At 38.0% G+C, this 20,258-nt stretch overlaps 1 protein-coding gene and 1 pseudogene across 6 annotated transcripts in view; both read right to left on the bottom strand.

The window, feature by feature from the left end:
• KIF4A (kinesin family member 4A) overlaps positions 1-20,258 on the bottom strand; it is a 91,123-nt gene that overhangs the window by 22,118 nt on the left and 48,747 nt on the right. For all 6 annotated transcript variants that reach the window (XM_074323590.1, XM_019748006.2, XM_074323588.1 and 3 more), the window contains 5 exons: positions 15,996-16,099; positions 14,898-15,042; positions 14,065-14,175; positions 7,910-7,993; positions 7,176-7,289 (listed from right to left, as the gene is read on the bottom strand). In XM_074323590.1, the coding sequence (XP_074179691.1) occupies positions 7,176-7,289; positions 7,910-7,993; positions 14,065-14,175; positions 14,898-15,042; positions 15,996-16,099 (558 nt within the window). The remainder of the gene's footprint in view (positions 1-7,175; positions 7,290-7,909; positions 7,994-14,064; positions 14,176-14,897; positions 15,043-15,995; positions 16,100-20,258) is intronic.
• Positions 3,182-4,947, bottom strand: LOC109455949 (PC4 and SFRS1-interacting protein; annotated as a pseudogene).

Genomic DNA, 20,258 nt, shown 5'->3' with positions numbered 1-20,258 from the left:
AGAGGAGTTTATCCAAAGAATGCAAGGCTGGTTCCATATTTGAACATCATAGTAATTCACCAAATCAACAAACTAGAGACAAAAAGTATTTGACAAAATTTACATCCACTCAGAATAAAAACTTATAGCAAACTAAGACCAGATAAGAACTTCCTCAACCTGATAAAGGGCATCTATGAAAAACCTCCAGCTAACATCATACTTAATGGTGGCAGACTGAGTGGTTTTCTACCACTCCTATTCAACATCATCCAGAAGGTCCTAGTCAATGCAGTAAGTAGGGCAAGTAAAAGAAATAAAAGACATGCAGGTTAGAAAGGAAGAAATAAAACACTATTTACAGATGGCATGATTATCTATGTAGAAAATCCCAAAGAATCTATAAAATAGCTACTAGACGAATAAAGTCAGAAGATAAAAGTTAATATAAAAAAAGTAATTGTATTTCTATGTATCAGCAATGAACAACTAGATACGCAATTTGGAAATTTCTTACATAGTGAAACATATACTTACCATGTGACCCAGCAAACCCGCTTCCAGGTACTTACCCAAATGAAATGATTACCTACGTTTACAGAAACCTGTATGTGAATGTTTTAATAGAAGCTTTATTCATAATCACCAAACACTGGGAAGAAAACCCCAAGATATCCTTTGAAAGGTGAATGGATAAACTATGGGACATCCGTACAATGGAATACCACTCAGCCAAAAAAAAGGGGTACAAGCTACAGGTAACAACATGCATGAATCTCAAATGCATTATGCTGAGTGAAAGAAGCCAGACTGTGTTTCCATTTACATGACACCAATGCAAAGAGAAAACAATGATGACACATGACAGATCCATGTTTGCCAAGGGCCAGGATGTGGGAGGAGCTGACTACAAAGGGGCATAGGGGAATTTGGGGGGAATCATAGGACTATTCTATATCTTGATTGTGGTGGTGGTTATACAATTGTACATGTTGTAAAAACTTGCAGAACTGTACACTAAAAAAGGTAAATCTTTTAATTAAAGTTTATTGGGGTGACAATTCTTAAAATTACATAAGCTTCAGGTGTACAATTCTGTAATACATCATCTTTACGTCACATAAACTTTAATTAAAAAAAGATAAATTTTACTATATGTCAGTTATGCCTTAATAAAATAAACCAGGAAAAAAATCAGTGTCATTTGCCATACCCACAGAGCGAAAACAAACAAACCATAGATGATCTCAATAGGATTCAGAAAAAGCTTTTGAAAAAAACCCAACATCCATTCATGATAAAAACTTCCAGCAGACTAAAAATAGACAGGAAGTTGTTCAACCTGATAAAGAACATATACAATAAACCTACAGCTAACATACTTTATTTTGATAGAAAAATTCTTTAATCGGAACAAGTTTACATGTTGACACTTATGGCTTACCTAGAATAAATCTGTCCATATTTTAATTGTACTAATAACCAAACATATAATAGCAAGAGTTCCCTCTAAACAGTGGGTCCTAGGTTCCACTGTAAGAGCTCTCAAAAGCAAAACTCCAGCTATTGAAATGATTCAAACTTTTTGTCTGCGGATGAGAACAATTATCCCAGAGGTCAAAACATACAGTGCATGCCATGTGCAAACACTGAAGTATTAGAAGCCTTTCTTCCATCTTCATAGATTCAAAACATGAGAAGTGTCTTTTAATTACCCTGTTTCCCCGAAAAGAAGACCTAGCCGGACAATCAGCTCTAATGCGTATTTTGGAGCAAAAATTAATATAAGACCCACTCTTATATTATATTACATTATATTGTATAAGACCCAGTATTACATTATATTATACCCAGTCTTATAGTAAAATAAGCCCGGGTCTTATGTTAAGTTTTGCTCGAAAAGACGCATTAGAGCTGGTTGTCCGTCTAGGTCTTATTTTCAGGGAAACACGGTTTTAAAACCACCAACTGAGCTGATCCAAACATCTTAGAGATGCTCTCTAAGTGGCTCTGTTAAGTGGCCCTTAAATTTTGTGTGCTGACCTTGGTTCACCCTGATTTAGTCCTATACATGGATATACAGATGGCCAAAAAGTACTCCTTTACGTTGTCTGCTGCCTCAGAGCAACCAGTGTTCCCACGTTTTGCAATCCTGTCACGTGCGTGACACAGAAATAAAAACTCCCTTGTGATACAGGCGTGTTTTCGCATAGGCAAGCAGCTTCCTTACATAGCATTTACTTTTCTTTACTGCACGGGCATCACGGTTGTTCTCCAATTTATAAGACACTACTTTGTGACCTCCCTAGTGAGCGTGGCTTTTTAAAGCATTCAAAAGTGTCTCAAAAATAAACTGTCATTGTTTAGTTTTCAGTTTCAGCTACTAGTGCCTGTAAAGGTCTTATATGCCTGAACCCTAAAGCCAGACTCATTCCTATGGGCACCCCTTCTGCTCTCCGCAGGAAAGTCATGTGACTTCACTGAATGCCCAGCCATAAAATTAAATTACCTTCAAAAGTTCACATGAGTTTTGTACCTTGTAGAATTGTCGGTTCAATGTCGGTTGGGTATCTAGTTGTCATACAGAAAGGTAGGCAGACCACACAAAGCCCACAAACAGTCAAAAGACGGTCTGATAAGTCCAAGATTTGTAAAAACCTATGCACAAAACCCACGGTATTTGGGAAAAGAGGAAAGGTTTATACTCAAACAAGTAGCAGTGTTAGAAATATAACTTTTTTCTACTGTCAATTATGCATGAACACACACACACACACACACACTAACTGAAAGTATACTACAACCAATGTCTGGAAAAGCAGTTCAACGTTTCCTAAATGGAGTTTCCCTCACACTCACTGTGTAACGTAGCTGTTAATACTGCACAAGTACAATTAAGCAATGTTTAATTACTTTTAAACAAAGATAAAGGGACTTTCTCCCTCAAAACAAGTTTTAAACATCAAAACCTATGCTTGTAAAAATTTAAAACTTTCAGACGTCTAAATAGCTTAAGTCAAAACCATTTGAAACTTCTCAAGAATTTTATTTTTGATTGGGGTGACAATGGTTGGTAAAGTTACATAGGTTTCAGGTGTACAATTCTGTAATCCATCATCTGTATCTCACATTGTGGGCTCACCACCCAGAGTCAGTTCTCCTTCCATCACCATATGTCTACATCCCAGGCATGTCAACCTAGTTATCTAGCGGAGAGCTCCTTCAGAGACACTTCAGTCTCTCTCCTCACGGCTGGCTTTTCCTTACTGCCGGCCTCGCCTTCCCTTTCTTCAGTGCTGTCTCATTACGTTGTGGCTGATTGCCCTCTTGAGCGTCCAAGCCCCCATTTAGAGTCTTTGAACCTGTTTGTTCCCTTTCCAGCTTCTTGTCTGGCCCTTTCCTCCTTTGATCTTTGGTTTTATTTGCTTCCCCGCGCTGCCTTTGTTCTGCAAGGGATTTATTCAGCACTTGCGTGGTTACAGAATCTCCTTCACCAACCCAAAACGCGTTCTTAGACCCGTTATACATATGAGGTCTGACCATTAAGTTCGCGAACTCATCCTAGAAAAAGTGCTACAGACCTCATTACTGAGTATCACTACAGTCACCTTCGAAGGACTCCCCTTAGGAAGCTATGCACCGACACCAGTGCCTAGTCCACCCTTCAAAGCAATTTTGGAACTCTTTCTGGAATGGCCATCAGAGCTGTCGTCGTATTACCCTTGATGTCCTGAATGGCATCCAAATGTCTTCCTTTCAATATTTCCTTTACCTTCGGGTAAAGAAAGAAATCACTGGGGGCCAGATCAGGTGAGTAGGGAGGGTGTCCCAATACAGCTATTTGTTTACTGGCTAAAAACACCCTCACCGATAGTGCTATGTGAACTGGTGCATTGTCGTGATGCAAGAGCCACGAATCGTTGGTGAAAATCTCACGTCTAACCTTTTCATGCAGCCTTTTCAGCACTTCCAAATAGTAAACTTAGTTAACTGTTTGTCCAGTTGGTACAAATTCATAATGAATAATCCCTCTGATATCTAAAAAGGTTAGCAATATCATTGCAACAAGTTCGCAAACTTAATTGTCACACTACGTACAGTGCTGCCAAAGCAAGCACATGGTGGCAAGTTTGTGAACTTAATTGTCACACCTCGTACATCCCTGCAGACTTTCCCATAATAATCAGAGTCACGTTGAGTCGCTGTCATTTCTTTCAGTGTTGTAATCATTTCTGAGCTTGTTGCATTGTGACCTGAAGTGAAACAAGTTCATCCAAGGCCTCGATATATCTCTTCGCATCAAGGTTGTCAATTTAGATTGAAGTCTTGTCTTTATTTCGCCGTGTATCCTTGGAAGTCGAGAATCCATTGATGTTTCTTGTTTCTTCTTCCACTTCCTTAACTTCTGGCTTCTTTCCTGCATCTTGATTCTGCCGCTCAGTTTCCACTTGTTCCTCTTGTTTGCGTTTTCTATCTGCTGCTTCTTTCTCATGTTGGCCTTTCAGCATATTCCTTCTGGGAGCAGTCTGAAAGTTTCTTCCACCTTTTCTCTTCTTTCCGCCTTCTCAACCATCTCCTTTCTCTTGATAGTTACATCCGCTTCAGTGAAAATTTCCCTTTCTGACTCAACTTCTTTCTTCCCCTCTTTCTTGTCTGGTTCTTGGCTTAGTTTCTTCATTCTGGCCTTCTTCATCTTTTTAAAGCTGCTTTTTAGGTTGTTTTTCCTCTTGCCCCATTTTCTTGCCTTTGTCTTCTTCAGTTAAGATGTGACTCTCTGAAGGGCAGGTCACGCTTATGAAGGGTGATGCCTGGGTTTGAAGCCCAGGGAGGAGGTGCAGCAGTATAGACCAAGGGGTTGGGGTAGGGGCATGCGGGAGGACAGATGGGACTGGACCGAGGCTCCCGGGTGGCAGGAGTGGGAGGATGCCTCGGGGTGTCCTGACACACCTGCCAGGGCCGCGGGTGCATGCCGGCTACCTCTGCTCGCCTCCACGCAAGCCACCTATGTCACCAGCTGCCGCAGAGGAGTCTCAATGGCTCCGAATCATAACCACCACTGCCACTGTCCTACAACTAACATACTTAATGGTGAAAGATTGAATGCTTTCTTCCTAAGAGTGAAACAAAGCAAGGATGTCTCCTTCACCTACTGTATTCAATATTTTACTGTAGGTATTGGCAAGTGCAATAAGGCAAGACAAAGTTAAAAGAAAGAAAGGCACACAGAACTGATAAGAATAAATAAAATTGTCTCTATTTGCAGGTGACATGATCGTATATGTGAAAAATCCTAAGGACTCTACAAAAAAAAGCTACAAGAACCAGCAAGTATGTCCAAACAGTTGGAAATGGAAATTAAAGAAACTCAGATTTCCAATATCATAAAAATATGAAATATTTAGGAATATATTCGACAAATGTTGTAACACCGATACAATGAAAACAAAAACACTGCTGAGAGAAATAAAAGACAAATAAATGGAGAGATGTACCATGTTCATGGATTGAAAGACCCAATATTGTTAAGATGTAAATTCTCCTCAAATTTATCTATAGATTCTATATAGTCCTAATCACACTCCCAGCAGAATTTTTGTAGAAACTGGCAAGCTGATTCTAAAATTTATATGGAATTGTAAAGGACCTAGTTTTCCCAAAACAACTTTGAAAATGAATAACAACTTTAGAGGATTTATACTATCTGATTTCAGAACGTATTATAAAGCTAGTATCATCAAAACATTTTGGTATTGCCAGAAGGATAGACATAGAGATCAATGGAATAGAATCTAGAAATTGACTTATGGACAATCGATTTTCACAAAGGTATCAAGTCAAAATGAATCACAGACCTAAACATAAAGCTTAATATTATGTAACTTCTAGAAGAAAATTTAGAGGGAAATCTTAGTGACCTTGGGTTTGGCAAAAATTTCTTCAGCAGGACATAAAAACCATTGAAGTATAAAAGAAAATGTCAATACATTGGATGGCATCAAAATTAAAAAGCTTTGTTTTTCAGAAAACACTTTCACAAAATGAAAAGGCAACCCACGGTCTGGGAGAAATATTTATAAGACATAGAAGTCCTTTGTTGGATATGTCTAGACTATATAAAGAATACTAACTCAAAAATAAGAAAAAAGACAGCCCAATTAAAAATGGGGAAAAGATTTGGATATTTCATAAAACATACATATGGCAAATAAGCACATGAAAAGATGCTCAACACCATTAATCACCAGGAAAATGCAAAGTTAAATGACAGTGGTGTACCACTACCTATCTACTAGAATAGCTAAAATTTAAAAGACTGACGATACTCAAACTAAGTATTGGTGAGAATGCACTGCAACAGGAACCCTCATGCATTGCTAAAAGGAATGTAAAACGGTATGACCACTTTGGAAAACAATTTTGCAGTTGCTTCAAAGTTAAAATACATACCTATTATATAAACCAACAATTCCACTCCTAGGTTTCCTACCCCAAAGAAATAAAAACACGTGTGCACATGATGTTCAGTACGATACTTGTCATAGTCAAAAACTGGAAATAATACACATGTCCATCAGCAAGTGAATGAATAAAAAACTGTGGTACATCCATGCCGTGGGATGCCACTCAGCAGTAAAAAGAAGTATTGATACACACGATCACATGGATGAATCTCAAACTAATTAAACTGAATGAAAGCCAGAAGAAATCCTGTATGATTCAATTTTTATAAAATTATAGAAAGTGAAGATAAGTCTGTAATGACAAAAGGCAGATTAATGGTTACCTGGAGATGGGGGTCCAGAGGAGGGAGGGATTACAAGGGGGTACACACAAAGTTTGGGTCCTGATGGACATTGACATTATCTTGATTGTGGTGATGATTTCATGGGTACATATCTGTGTCAAAACTTATTAAACTGTACACATCAAACATGCACAATTTATTGTAGGTCAATTATACCTCAATAAAACTGTTTAAAACTTAAGTGACCCTCAACTCAAGAGGAGTAGGGATAGAAAGGGTTCGCTACTCTTGGTATTTAACAGCCACTCAACGATATCATATCCTCAGGAAATAAAGCATTCTGGCAGACCTTTAGCTTTGCAGTGATTAACTCTAAATGAAACAAAAGCACCTTCCATTTTCTCCCACCCCCAGTATACACAAGAGAACTGGCCGGTCAAGCTGTCCGTACCTTCACTCGAGCAGCAGTGCCTTCCATCCCACGGCTCTGAGTCTCTTTCCGCTTATCTGTGACCTCCCGCTGTTTCTGGAGAGCATCCTTGAGACGCTTGTTGGCAGCTGCTGCCTAAATAAAAATGGCTCACAGTCATGTTGAATTGAAGGGTAAAAAGAACATTCGAATTTCCAGCATATGAGTAAACTAGAAAAACAAAAAAATTCTATGGTGTGTGTTCCTATAGGAATCAAGTTTATAAGTCTCCACGTATGTGATACTGGTCAACAATTTGAGTCCAGGAGGCACACATTTCCTATTTTTCTTTCTTTTTTACTTCATTTTATTTTTTTTAAGTTTTTTAAAATTAGTTTCAGGTGTACAAAACAACATAGAGATTAGACATTTTCACCCCTCACAAAGTGATAACCCCCCCACCCAGGTCTACTACCCCTCTGACATCGTATATAGGTGCAGGCTTGAAAATGTCTGGAAATGTCACATACCAACAGTACTCTGTGTTGTTTTGGAAAGAAGCAAGCCCAATTAGAAGAAAATCCTTATTTAAACAGTACCATTTTCATCAGGTTTTTATCTGCTCACAGTTCATGAAACGTCAACAGGGATCAAGACTTAGGAATTGCTGGTCAGGATTAGCATCCTAGGTTTCTTAGGACACCAGCTCCTTTAAAAGATACCACTTTGCCAGCATCTAAGCAATACACTTGACCTAGCAGATCGGATTTTCTTACCTCCTCAGTTTTACGTCTAAGCACATTAGACTGTTTCTGGAAGTTTCTTTCAAGTTTGAGCAGTTCATATTGCCTCTTTCGATCCTGAGAAGAAAAGAGCCAGACTTTTAATTGCTATTCAGCTAGCTAAAATAAAGCCTTATAATGTAACTAAAGAGTCTTTCGATGGCATAGTCTTTATGGAAAACAACAGGTTCCTCAAAAAATTAAAAATAGAACTGCTGTACAATCTAGCAGTCCCACTATTGGGTATATAGCCAAAGGAAATGAAATCAGTATCTTTTAAAAAAAAAATTTATTGGGGTGACAATGGTTAGTAAAATTACATAGGTTTCAAGTGTACAATTCTGCAATATATCACCTATAAATCCCATTGTGTGTTCACCACCCAGAGTCAGTTCTTCCATCACCATATATTTGATCCCCCTTACCCTCTTCTACCTCCCCTCTTACCCTCTGGTCGAAATCATTATCTTTAAGAGATAACTGCAGTCCCATATTCATTGCAGCATTATTCACAATAACCAAGATATGGAAACAACTTAAATGTTTGTCACCAGATAAATGGATAAAGAAAATTTGATATATATACACAATGGAACATTATTCAGCCATTAACAAGAAAGAAATCCTGCCATTTGCGACAACACGGATGGACCTGAAGGTCATTATGCTAAGCGAAATAAACCAGACAGAGAAAGACAAATACCATATGATCTCACTTATAGAGAGACTCTAAAACAGTTGAACTCATAGAACCAGAGTAGAACAGTAGTTACCAGGGACTTGGGGTTGGGGAACATGGAGAAACATTAGTCAAAGGGTATAAACTTCCAGTTGTAAGATGAATAAGTTTTGGGGATCTATGGAGAGCATAGTGACTACAGTGAATAATACTATATTGTATATTTGAAATTTGCTGAGTATGTCTTAAGTGTTCTCAACACACTGACAAAAAATGGGTAACTATGTGAGGTGATAGATGTGACATCTCCAAAATTACTTTTTCTGGATCTATGACTATTCTGGATCACTTGCATTTCCATATGAATTTTAGGATCAGCATGTCAATTTCTGTAAATAAGCCAAGTGGAATTTTGATTGGGATTGTGTTGAATCTGTACATCAATCTGGGGAGTATTCCATCTTAAGAATATTGTCTTCTGATCCATGAACATGGGTTATCTTTCCATTTATTTAGATAATTAATTCAATGATGTTTTATAGTTTTTAGTGTACAAGTCTTATACTTGTTTTGTTATGTTTATTCCTAAGTGTTTTATTCTTATTGATGTTATTATAAATGAAATTGTTTTCTTCTTAATTTCACTTTCAAATTGTTAGTTGCTAGTGTATAGAAATACAACTGATTTTCATACATTGAACTTATATGCTGCAACTTTGCTGAACTTGTGTATTAGTTGTAATAGTTTTTTAGTAGATTTTCTACATGCAAGATAAAGTCATCTGCTAACAGAGATAGTTTTTCTTCTTCCTTTCCAATCTGGATGACTTTTATATACATATTTTTCTTGTCTAAGAGCCCTGGCTAGAACCTCCAGGACAATGTTGAATAGAAGTGGCAAGAGTGGATACACTTGTCTTGTTTGTTCCTTATGTTAGGGCAAAAGTATTCTGCCTTTCACCGCTAAGTATGATGCTAGTTGCAGGGTTTTCATAAATGCCCTTCATCAAGATGAGAAAGTTCCCCTCTATTCCTAGTTTCTCGAGTGTTTTATCATTAAAGGATGTTGGATTTTGTCAAATGCTTTTTTCTGTGTCTATTGAGATAATCATGTGGTTCTTGTCCTTTATTCTACTGATATGATAATATATTAATATTTAGATGTTAAAGAAGGCTTACGTTTTTTTTTTTTTTTCCAGATAGACCTTACTTGGTCATGGTGTATCACATTCTTTTTATATGCTGTTGGATTCAGTTTGTCAGTATTATGTTGAAGATTCTCAAGTCTATATTCATGAGATACTGGTCTGAAGTTTTCTTTTCTTGGGATGTCTTTGTATGGTTTTTGTGTCAGGGAAGTACTGGCCTCATATAATGAGTTGGGGAGTGTTCCCTCTGCTTCTGTTTTATGGAATAGTTTCTGAAAATTTGGTGTTATTTCTTCTTTAAATGTCTGGTAGAACTCACTAGTGAAGACATCTAGGCCTGGGCTTTTCTTTCTGGGAAATTTCTAACTACTAACTTAATCTCCTGTTATAGGTCTGTAAAGATTTTCTATTTCTTCTTCAGTAAGTTTTGGTAGTTTTTGTCTTTTTAAGAACTTGCCCATTTCATCTAGGTTATCTAATTTGTTGGCATACAATTGTTTACAGTATTCCTTTATAACCCTTTCCTTCTGAAAGACTAGTAGTGATGCCTTCTCTTTCATTCCTAATTTTAGTAATATGAATCTTCTTTTTTTCTTATAAAGCGTATGTAAAAGTTTGTTAGTATTTGTTGATCACTTCAAAGGACCAAATTTTGGTTTCATTGATGTTCTCTATTGTTTATTCTCTATTTCATTAATTTCCACTCTAACCTTTAATATTTCTTTCTGCATGCTAGCTTTGGGTTTACTTTACTTTTCCTTTTTTTCAAGGTCTTAAAGTATAAAACTAGGTTATTGAGATCTTTCTTCATTTCTAATATAGGCATTTACAGCTAGATTTCCCTCTAAGTACCCTTTAGCTGCATCCCATAAGTTTGGGTATGTCGTATCTTTGTTTTATTCATCTCAAAGTTTTCTTGTGATTTCTTCTTTGACTCATCATTTAATTAGGAGTGTTGTTTAATTTCCTCAGATTTGTGAATTTCCAAAATTTGTTTCTGTTATTGATTTCCTACTTAACTGCATTGTGGTTGGAAAAATGCTTTGTATTATTTCAATCCTTTTAAATTTATTGATGCCTGTTTTATGACCTAACATATGGTCTATCCTGGAGAATGATCCGTGTACTCTTCAAAAGAACGTGTATCCTGTTGTCGGTTGGAGTATTCTCTAGATGCCTGCTAGGTCTAGTTAGTTTATAATATTGCTGGAGTCTTATATGTATTTCCTTCCTGATCTGGTTGTGTCTAGTTGTTCTAACCATTATGAAAGTGGGGTATTGAAGTGTCCAAATATTATTGTTGATTTGTCTATTTTTCCCTTCATTTCTGTCAGTGTTTGCTTCAATATTTTGGGGCTGTGTTGTTAGGTGCATAATTTTATAATTGTTATATCTTCCTGGTGGGTTGATTCTTTTATCTGTATAAAATGTTCCTTTTTATTTCTATTAATAGTAACATTTTGTGATCTAAAGTGTATTTTGTTTGTATAGTCACTTCAGCTCTTTTATGGTTGATGTTTGAGAGGTAGATCTTTTTTCCATCCCTTTACTTTCGACTTATTTGTATCTTTGAATCCATTATGTATCTTCTAGAGATAGCATAGACCTTGGTTTTTGTTATTCAGTCTGACAATCTCTGCCTTTTGATTAGATTGTTTAATCCACTCTCATTATGTTATTATTGATATGACTGGTTTTATGTTTTCAAGTTCAGTTTTTGTTTTCTGTCATATCATTTTGCTCATTATTCTTTTACTGCTTTCTTTTACATTAGGTGAATATGAATATTTGGTGGTGTAGCATATTAATTCCTTTAATGATTATTTCACTATACTTTGAGTTATTTTCTTAGTTATTGCCCCAGTGCTTATGATAAACATCTTATCAGAATCTACTTCAGATTTATATTAACTTAATTCCAGTGAGAAATAGAAACACTATTCATATATAGCTCTGTTCTCTCTTTCCTTTTTTGTACTATTATTGTTATGCATATTAAATCAACATATATCATATATTGTGTATTATAAACAGCCCAAAAATACATTATTACAATTATTACTTTATATATTTTATGTCCTTTAAACAAACTGAGATGAAAGGAACTCAAATATGTATTTACAGAATTTGTTCTTATTTACCATTTCTGGTTCTAATCTTTTCTTCCTGTAGATTCATGTTATCATTTGATGTTATTTTCTTACTCAAATATAACTTTGCTCCCAGCCACCTCCTTTGTGCTGCTATTGTCAAATATATTACATTTCTATATGTTATAGGCCCATCAATATGATTATATACATATTATTTTATACAATTGCTTTTTAAGTCAGTTAAGAGAAGAAAGGAAAAGAAATATGCAATTAAACTCTTTTAGAATTACCTATGTAATACCTTTATTGGTACTCTTTGTTTTATTTTTTTTGTGCAGATTCAAATTCCTGTCTGGTATCATTTGCTTTCAGTCTGAAGTTCTTTTAGTATTTCTTGTAAGGTAGAACTAAAAACAAATTCCCTTGGCTTTTGTTTATCTGGAAATGTCTTTTTTTAATTGCCTCCTTTGTGTGTCTTTTAAATTAAATGTATTAGGGCAACATTGGTTAATAAGATGATATAGGTTTCAAGTGTACGATTCTGTCATACGCCATCTGTATGAATTGTGTGCTCACTGCCTGCCTTCATTTTTGAAAGAAAACTGCTGTCTATAAGATTCTTGGTTGATAGCACCTTTAGGTTTTAACTTCTTCAAACTCTTTCCCCAAATTAAGTCAGTCCCCTTAGGGAAGGCAGCATTCCTATGGCTGTTGCTATGGCCTGCCTCTCTCCCTGGGCAGAACCTCTGCACCACTGCTCAGGACCTGGGGTGTGGACAGCTCCCACTGCTCTGCGTGACATGTCTGTTCTGTAAGTAGGGTTCTAGGCTAGGGCAGTAGGTGCTTTTTCTTGGCTTGCCTTCCCTGACATGGAACCTGCGTCCTATGATTAGATGGGTCAGGGTAAGCAGGCCCCAGTATTACTGGCCTTCTGTAGCAGGGCAGAGCTTCCCCCTATGCATGGGGCTTAGGTGGAAGAAGGGATGCCCAGATCTCGTTGCTGCTCTTGCCTGAAACAGAGCTTCAACATGGAGTTGTGGGGATGAAAGAGAAGAAACCACAGTCGTAGACTGGGAGCTGGGGGGTGAGGGGAGGGAGCCGGTTGTGGCTCAAATGCCACAGACTCTTGCTGTTCTTATTGAGATTTAGTAGATTTCCTTGAATAATTGTTTATTTGCCCTATGCCCTTTGGGCAATTTCCAGAGATTTTTAATGGTTGTTTTTATAAATTCTATCAGTTGTGATTCTTTTGTTAGGTAGAGCCCACAAAGCTCCTCATGCTACCATTCTGAAAGGACATCCCTCTTTATTTCTTGACCCAACATATCGCATTCTGACCAATTCTAAAAATTTCTGCCAATTCATGTCCTTTCCTGTGTGCTTTCAAAGAACACCATTCCTACTCTAATTCAGGCCCTTGCTATCTTTCTGGATGATACACTATCTTTTTAACTTGTGCTCTGGCCTCCAGTTTCTCAATATTTCAGTTTGTTCTGCACATTCATCTTTTTAAAGCAGTACTTTGCTGATATCACTTTGTTTCTCAAACACCTTAAGAATTTTTATACTCCACTAACAAAATGAAGTTCCAACTTCTTGGATCTTTAACAATCCAGCTTCAACTTGTCTTTCCAATGGAATCTTCTGCTACTATCCTTCATCCCACCGGGGCCACTCGCCGTTCCTTGAATATGCCTACAAAGTTGTCTTCTGTGCTTTGCTCCTGCTATTCCATCTCTATCTGGAATGCCTGCACTTATCTCTATGAAAATCCTCCTTATTAGCCAAGGCCTGTTCAGCTATTGTCTTTTCACTCCAACCAGAAGTGTTTCCCTTTCTTAATTACTCTGGTGTTTTAGACCATTTGTAAAGCACAGATCTCTTTATTTCTTATATCGGAGAAAACCATGCTTAGTCTCACCTTCCCCTCAAACAAGACATTCTTCAAAGGCAGAGTCCATATACTACTCATCTTTCTGTTTTCCATGGTATCTAGTGGATAGCACCTTGCACATTTAAATTCAGGAATGTGTCACATTTGGAGACACCAGTTGTTTGAAAAGATGATTTAATGTTATGCAGCCCAGAGAAGGGTTTCAAACAACTGGTGTCTCCAAATGTGACACATTCCTGAGTTTAAATGTGCAAGGTGCTATCCACTAGATACCATGGAAAACAGAAAGATGAGTAGTATATGGACTCTGCCTTTGAGGAGGAGTAGTTACTTACTCGTTCTTTTAACTGGATTACTTCTTTGTCTTTTTGTTGCTTCCACTGTCTAAACTTCTCAGCATCCTCTTTCATCTGACGCATTAATTGTACCCGCTGGTTTTTCATTACCTATAAAAACAACAACCAGTATCAGTATTAGTCATCTGCATTTATTCTAGGCTGATATGCAGATAGATAGACTAACCATTAAGAAGAGAGAAAACCCAGAGCCAAGCAGAGAAGACCGCCAATAGATTTTCTGATTAGGCTTGCAATACCCCTTCCTACGCTTGCACAGGGTTTCCAAGGATAGACTACACAAATGAACACTGAGGAAATAAAAGCAAAAATGTGCCTACAAGCTAAATCCAGTCCTAAATTCATTCATTGTATAGAAATGAAATTTCAAGGAAATCTGTATTATACTAAGCCTCAAAGACAAATCCACCCAGCAACCATTGTATCCTAAAGGTTCCAGTGGCCCTGTAACCACTACTTTGCAGATGTCAGAAACTGAACATTCAATACCTGGAATTTTCTGTAGGTGCCTGTCATTTGCAACTACTTCACAGAATTATTCCTCATGATCGTGGAAGGTGGTCAGGATATCAGCACTAAATATTAAGGTATTTTTGCCCTCTGGTTTCAGAGACTGTAACATTAAACCCTGAATGTCAAAGAAGGGTTTTGTGGTTCAGATCTAGATGACTACTAGAACAATGTCCCGCACTTGATCTGCACACTTGAAATGATGACCCTGCCTGCTATTTCTCACCTGAAAACTCCTCTGTAGTAAAATCCCTATGTTTGTAAGTTTCAGTAGGCTAAGTGCAAGAATGAGAGTTAAGTACCCGGATCTCCTGGTTCAGTTTGGAGACGGTGTGCTCTGTGGATTCTTTCAGCTTCAGAAGTTTGGACTGTTCATTCAGTTTCTTCTTCAGATCAGCTATTTGACCCTCAAGCTCCTGGAGACGTTTGCGGCGGCGCTCACTCAACCTAAACACAGAGGCTGTCGGAATGAAGACTAGCGGCAGCAAAGCCTCACTTGCAAACACATAGGATTAGACTCCCAGGCTCACAACCCTGATCTATATAAAACGGGTGAGCAGTCAAATAGTCATCTTTAAATAGGAACACCACCAAGCAGACCAAACTGCCTCAGCGATGGGGCCTTAATACACAGTCAGAGAACCATTCTTTTGAGTGTGTTAACAATACAGTTGCCTCAGTATACCCCCCCCCCGCCCCCAGCACTCTGTTAAAAGGATGGTTCTTTGAAGCCATTTCACTTCACTTGAGGTGTAAGGAATAATTCTGATGATTATTACACAAGTCTGAGGTCAAAAGTAAATGTTCATCATAACTTTTAAGAACATGAACTTTAGACTCAGTAGACGGATATAAAGGAGTCACTAAGTAAAGAGAAGGTAGAATAGCCAATAAGGCAGAGGTCTGAGGGACAGGAGGATGTTCTGGTTACCTGTCTCGGCTTATTCTGAACTGACTGAGGAATGGCTAGACTGACTTTTCTTCTACTAGCCTGGGCATTCATTCTTTTCGCAAGTGAATTTACCCTCAGTGCAGGGACAAAGAAACTATTGGTGTTTGGTAGGTTGGATAATCTTTCAAAACCCAGTTCAAATGCTAACTTTGTAGAAAGCCTTCCTTGATCATGCCAGTCTAACCTGGTATCCCCTCTTAAAGCAATTACTGCCTAAGAAATTTATTGGGCTACTAATCATATGCTGGGTTATGGCCTTCTTTTCCTGTCATGATGAGATGTTATTTAAAACTTCAAATACTTAACTTTTCTTTTGTGTAGGTCTCCCCTCCACAACTCAGTGTAAGTCTTGTGGGGGCAGGAAATGGCCCTTTCATGTCTCTATTTCCTCTACAGCTCCTCACACATAGTAGGAACTTGACATAATATTTATTGACTTTATTCTTACTTGGCTTGGTTGACATCCTTCTTTGTTGTCTGAAGTTCAAGAAGCAATTCTTCCTTTTCCTTTTGCAGATTGATGACTTCCAATTCGAGATTTTTAATGTTATCCTACAAGTGTTATAGGTCAGAGAGAAAGAAGGCATTAAAGCCACAGGAAGAAAATCATTTCAACATTCCACGTCTTAAGGAAGTATGCGTTCAATTTTACCACTTCAATCGCACGCTAAAAACGTTTGTACTTGATTTGATGAAGATTAATGTCATGCAGTGGGGAAAGTATGCACTTGGAATCCCAAGGCCTGGGTTTGGACCTTGGGTCCAGCACTTACCATCTACATACCTTAAGGAAAGCAACGTCATCTCTTTTAGCCTTCGTCTCTGTGCAGAACAGAGTTAACACAGCAGGCCTGAGATTACTATCCGTGAAAAGGCCTGCTTGCAAGACTGGCCTTGGCTCATGTCTGGACTTGGATTTGTGGAGGGTTCCCACCATTCCCTAGCTGACAAGAGTGGCTCACTGTGCCTAAACTGTGCAAACCATGTGACTGGCCAGGAACATGTATCTTCCTTCTGGGAGTCTAGAATTTGGGTATATGCCAGGTGGAGAGTGCCTACCCGAATGACCCCCACTAAAAACCCTGAGCTCCTAGGCTCAGAGGAACTTCCCTGACAGGCCACATGTCACACATGTTGTCACAGCCATTGCTGGAGAAATGAAGTACTACTTCGTGACTCCACTGGGAGAAGACTCTCGGACGCTCACACGGGTTCCTTCAGACTTTGCCTCATGTGCCTTTTCCCTGTGCTGATTTTGTTCTATATCCTTTCACTGTGATAAATCTTAGCTGTGAGTAGGGCTGTATGCTGAGTCCTGGGCGACCTCCTGGCAAGTCATCGAACCTGGAGTGGTCTTGGGGACCCCAAAGAGTTTCTCTAGCTATGTAAATAGTTAACATCATGATTTTCCTCACAGGGCTGTTGGCAAGATCAAATAAGATAAAAAAGCAAAGACATTCCGTAAACTGAAAATTGCTGCACAAACATTCTTATATTCAGAACTTGTGTCCAATAGTAACTGTCGTTCTGTGTGCATTTAGGAAATGAATTTTAGAAACTGAAGTTTGGTAGTTTCCAAGAATGGGAAAGTCCAACGGATAGACTCCTTCCTGTTCTCATAACTGGAAAAGATGAAAGGAAATTGGCCGATGAGTGGTTGGCAGCCAAGAAGATTAGATGCAGGCGCTAGACCAATACTGAGATGACAGAGGCAGGGACAGTTTAGGTGGGGCTGCATCAGAGAAGCTTTCTAAATAGGCAGAGCTGTTGTCCACGAAATACACTGAGACACTTCAATAAAACGAAAAAACCCGTCTTGTTGCTTTACACTAACCCTGTGTATTTAAACAGAGAATAATGTGTGTGTTGTGTGTGTGTACTTCTAGAACTAACACATGAAAACATTCTTGTAAAAAAAATCCAGAAAATACATATAAAGGGCAAATCCCCCTAACAGCCCTAACCCTGCCAAAATTCTAGTCCCCTCTCCAGAAGAAGCCACTGTTATCGGCTTGATCCAGATCTTCCAGACATTTTTCTAGATGTGATCATGTTCTAGACATTTATACATGTATGTAAATGTGCAGTATGTATAATTAATGTATAAATATATTGTAGCATTTGTCTAGAATATACAATAGAATATATGTAAATAGATATAAAGATAATATATGCTAGACACACACACAGAAATGTGCATATATGTGTGTAGCTATTGCAACATATGAAAGATAAATAGGAGAACATTTTCTGTATATGTTATTCTGTAACCTGTTGGGTTTTTTACTTGGTCTTGGAAATTGATTTTATCAGTGCATATGTAGCCCTAGCTCCTTCTGGGTTTCTTGCCATAATGCAATATTCTCGTGCACATGTGCAAGGTTTTTCTAGGGTAGACACAAGTGAAAGTACAGGATATCGGGGGTACACATTGTCAATTTTAATAGATGCTGCCAAATTGTCCCCCACAGTGGCTCTTCCAATTTGCACTGTCGCTAACTCTGGATGAGAGTACTTGTTTCCTCGTACCTTTGTCAACACCTGATATGCTACCAATCGGCTGGGTAAAAAATAGTATCTCTTCATTATCGATGCCACATGCGGTCAATAATTATCTCACCAATGCCACAAAAGGAATTATTCGAATATGTGAGTCCTGGGCTATACCTCATGGTTATCTTCATTAATCAGAACCCATACCTCCTCAGATTTTTCTATGGCAAGGCTTCAGAGTGATAGGAAGAGTACTGTTTAGGACAAAAAAATCACCTTTATTTCTTAGAAAAAGAGAGACAGTGATTTACATGTGATTAAAAAGTACTATTTACATTAAGAATTTATTTCTTCTTAGCTGTTAGGTTTGGGAGCTGAAGCATGTTTGTTTTCAAGAGAAGAAAAGGACAAGGTATCTTCCTACAGCTCTAGCTTATCACTAGCACCTCCCCATAGAGCTAGAGACACCCTGGGGGGACATATGCTCCCGTGTTTGTAGGCAAGAGAACAAGAGGAGAGAAACGATTTCTCAGCCTTACCATGAATCTTTTGTTTACCATGGAAAGGCCAAAATACAGTCAACCTAAAAAAAAGTTGTGTTTTATGTCCTATTAATGTGGAGGATTGAACTACGTATTTAACTTGCTCCCTCCTGAAATCCCACAAAAATGACCCAAAAGAAGGGTATGAATCAACAAGGATGAAGAGAGCACTCAAAAGATATAAACAAACTTTTGGAAAAGGAAACTAGGTGGGTAAGGGGTAACTGACTTAGCTGAGTGGAACAAGCTAAACATTGACTCCTACAGGACAAATGGCAAGAAGAAACAAGCTAATTTATACCGTGGGACCACAGGCCTCTGTGGACTCAGATAGCAGATACAGCGGAAGGCAGGGCTAAAGTGTCATACTGCTGGTAAAGGATTGAATGAAAGTCTGTATATAACTGGGGAGACTCCAGCTCCCTTATTTTCTCTGGGCTACCAGCACTCTGTGCACATAACTCCAAACGGGAGAATGAAAGAGTTCTGTATTGGAAACCAACCAACCCATGAGAAACCCATGCATACAGAACTTTTCATTGGCTTTTAGTGCATCACTGCTAAATATAAATGGACAGCCAGAGATCACTGGAAATTTGCGGTATGTTTCTTACCTGAAAGAAAGACCAAAACATACTAAAGGAAGGAATCTGGAGGAAACAGAGGCAGGGCAGGAAGAGGAAAACCTCAACAAAACTTAATTTCTATCCTTAGAGATGAGCACTGTATCCATGAAAAAAAGAACAGGAGGCTAGTAAAGAAATAATACAAGAAAACTTCCCACTAAAGGAGAACCCAAATTTCTAGATTGAAAGGACATACCAAACACCAAGCACAATAAATGAGAAAAGACCCATACCAAGGCACATAACTGTGAAATTAAATGACACTTGGGGACAAAGAAAAGATCCTGAAAGTTTCCAGACGAAAAAAAATATAGGTCAAATAAAAAGAATCAGCCGAGCCAACAAGTATAAGAAGAAGACCAACAAAAGGCTATTTGCAGGCATGCAGTTGTTTAAAACATTTTCTTTTCATGTACATTCTCAGAAAGCTATTAGGGTTTCACTCCACCAACACAGATGGGTATCCCAAGAACAAGGAAGACGCAAAATCTGTTTGAACACGGACATGAGAAGTGAAGCAGATTCCCAGGACAATGGTCCCAGAGTGATGGCTGGGCAGGAGACCTAGAGAAAGCAAAGCAGGACAGAACATTCCAGGAGGTTCGCCTTCAAGAAAGAAATAGCCTGATAAATTACCTGGTATGTTTGACCATATTGAGAGGAGTTTCATAATTCTGTCAAGAAGTTTGGAGATAAATTATTGACAGGTACATAGAAGACTAAGTAAATAAAAAAGTGAGATTACTAACTCTAGGAAATACAGAAAGCTGTACAAGAAAGGAAAGGGAATCATATTACACTATACACTATGTGGCTCAGCTGCACAACATATTTACATAATCATAAAAATTTAAACACTAAATACTCATTTAGTCAAACATTGTGAAATAACCATTTTGAAAGACGGAGGTGAAGAAGTGTGCATGGGTGGTTGTATAAGAGAGGTATATTCCCATCTTCCACAGCGGGAAGTCAACTGATGATGTTTAAGTATTTTAAATGAACATAATTATACTACCGACTTTTATTGAGAAATACGGAGGTAAATGT

This window comes from Rhinolophus sinicus, chromosome X (genome assembly GCF_036562045.2).
Source record: "Rhinolophus sinicus isolate RSC01 chromosome X, ASM3656204v1, whole genome shotgun sequence".
NCBI classification, from domain to species: domain Eukaryota; kingdom Metazoa; phylum Chordata; class Mammalia; order Chiroptera; family Rhinolophidae; genus Rhinolophus; species Rhinolophus sinicus.
Note: the sequence above shows the minus strand (reverse complement) of the source record. Positions and strands in the feature narration are given on the sequence as shown.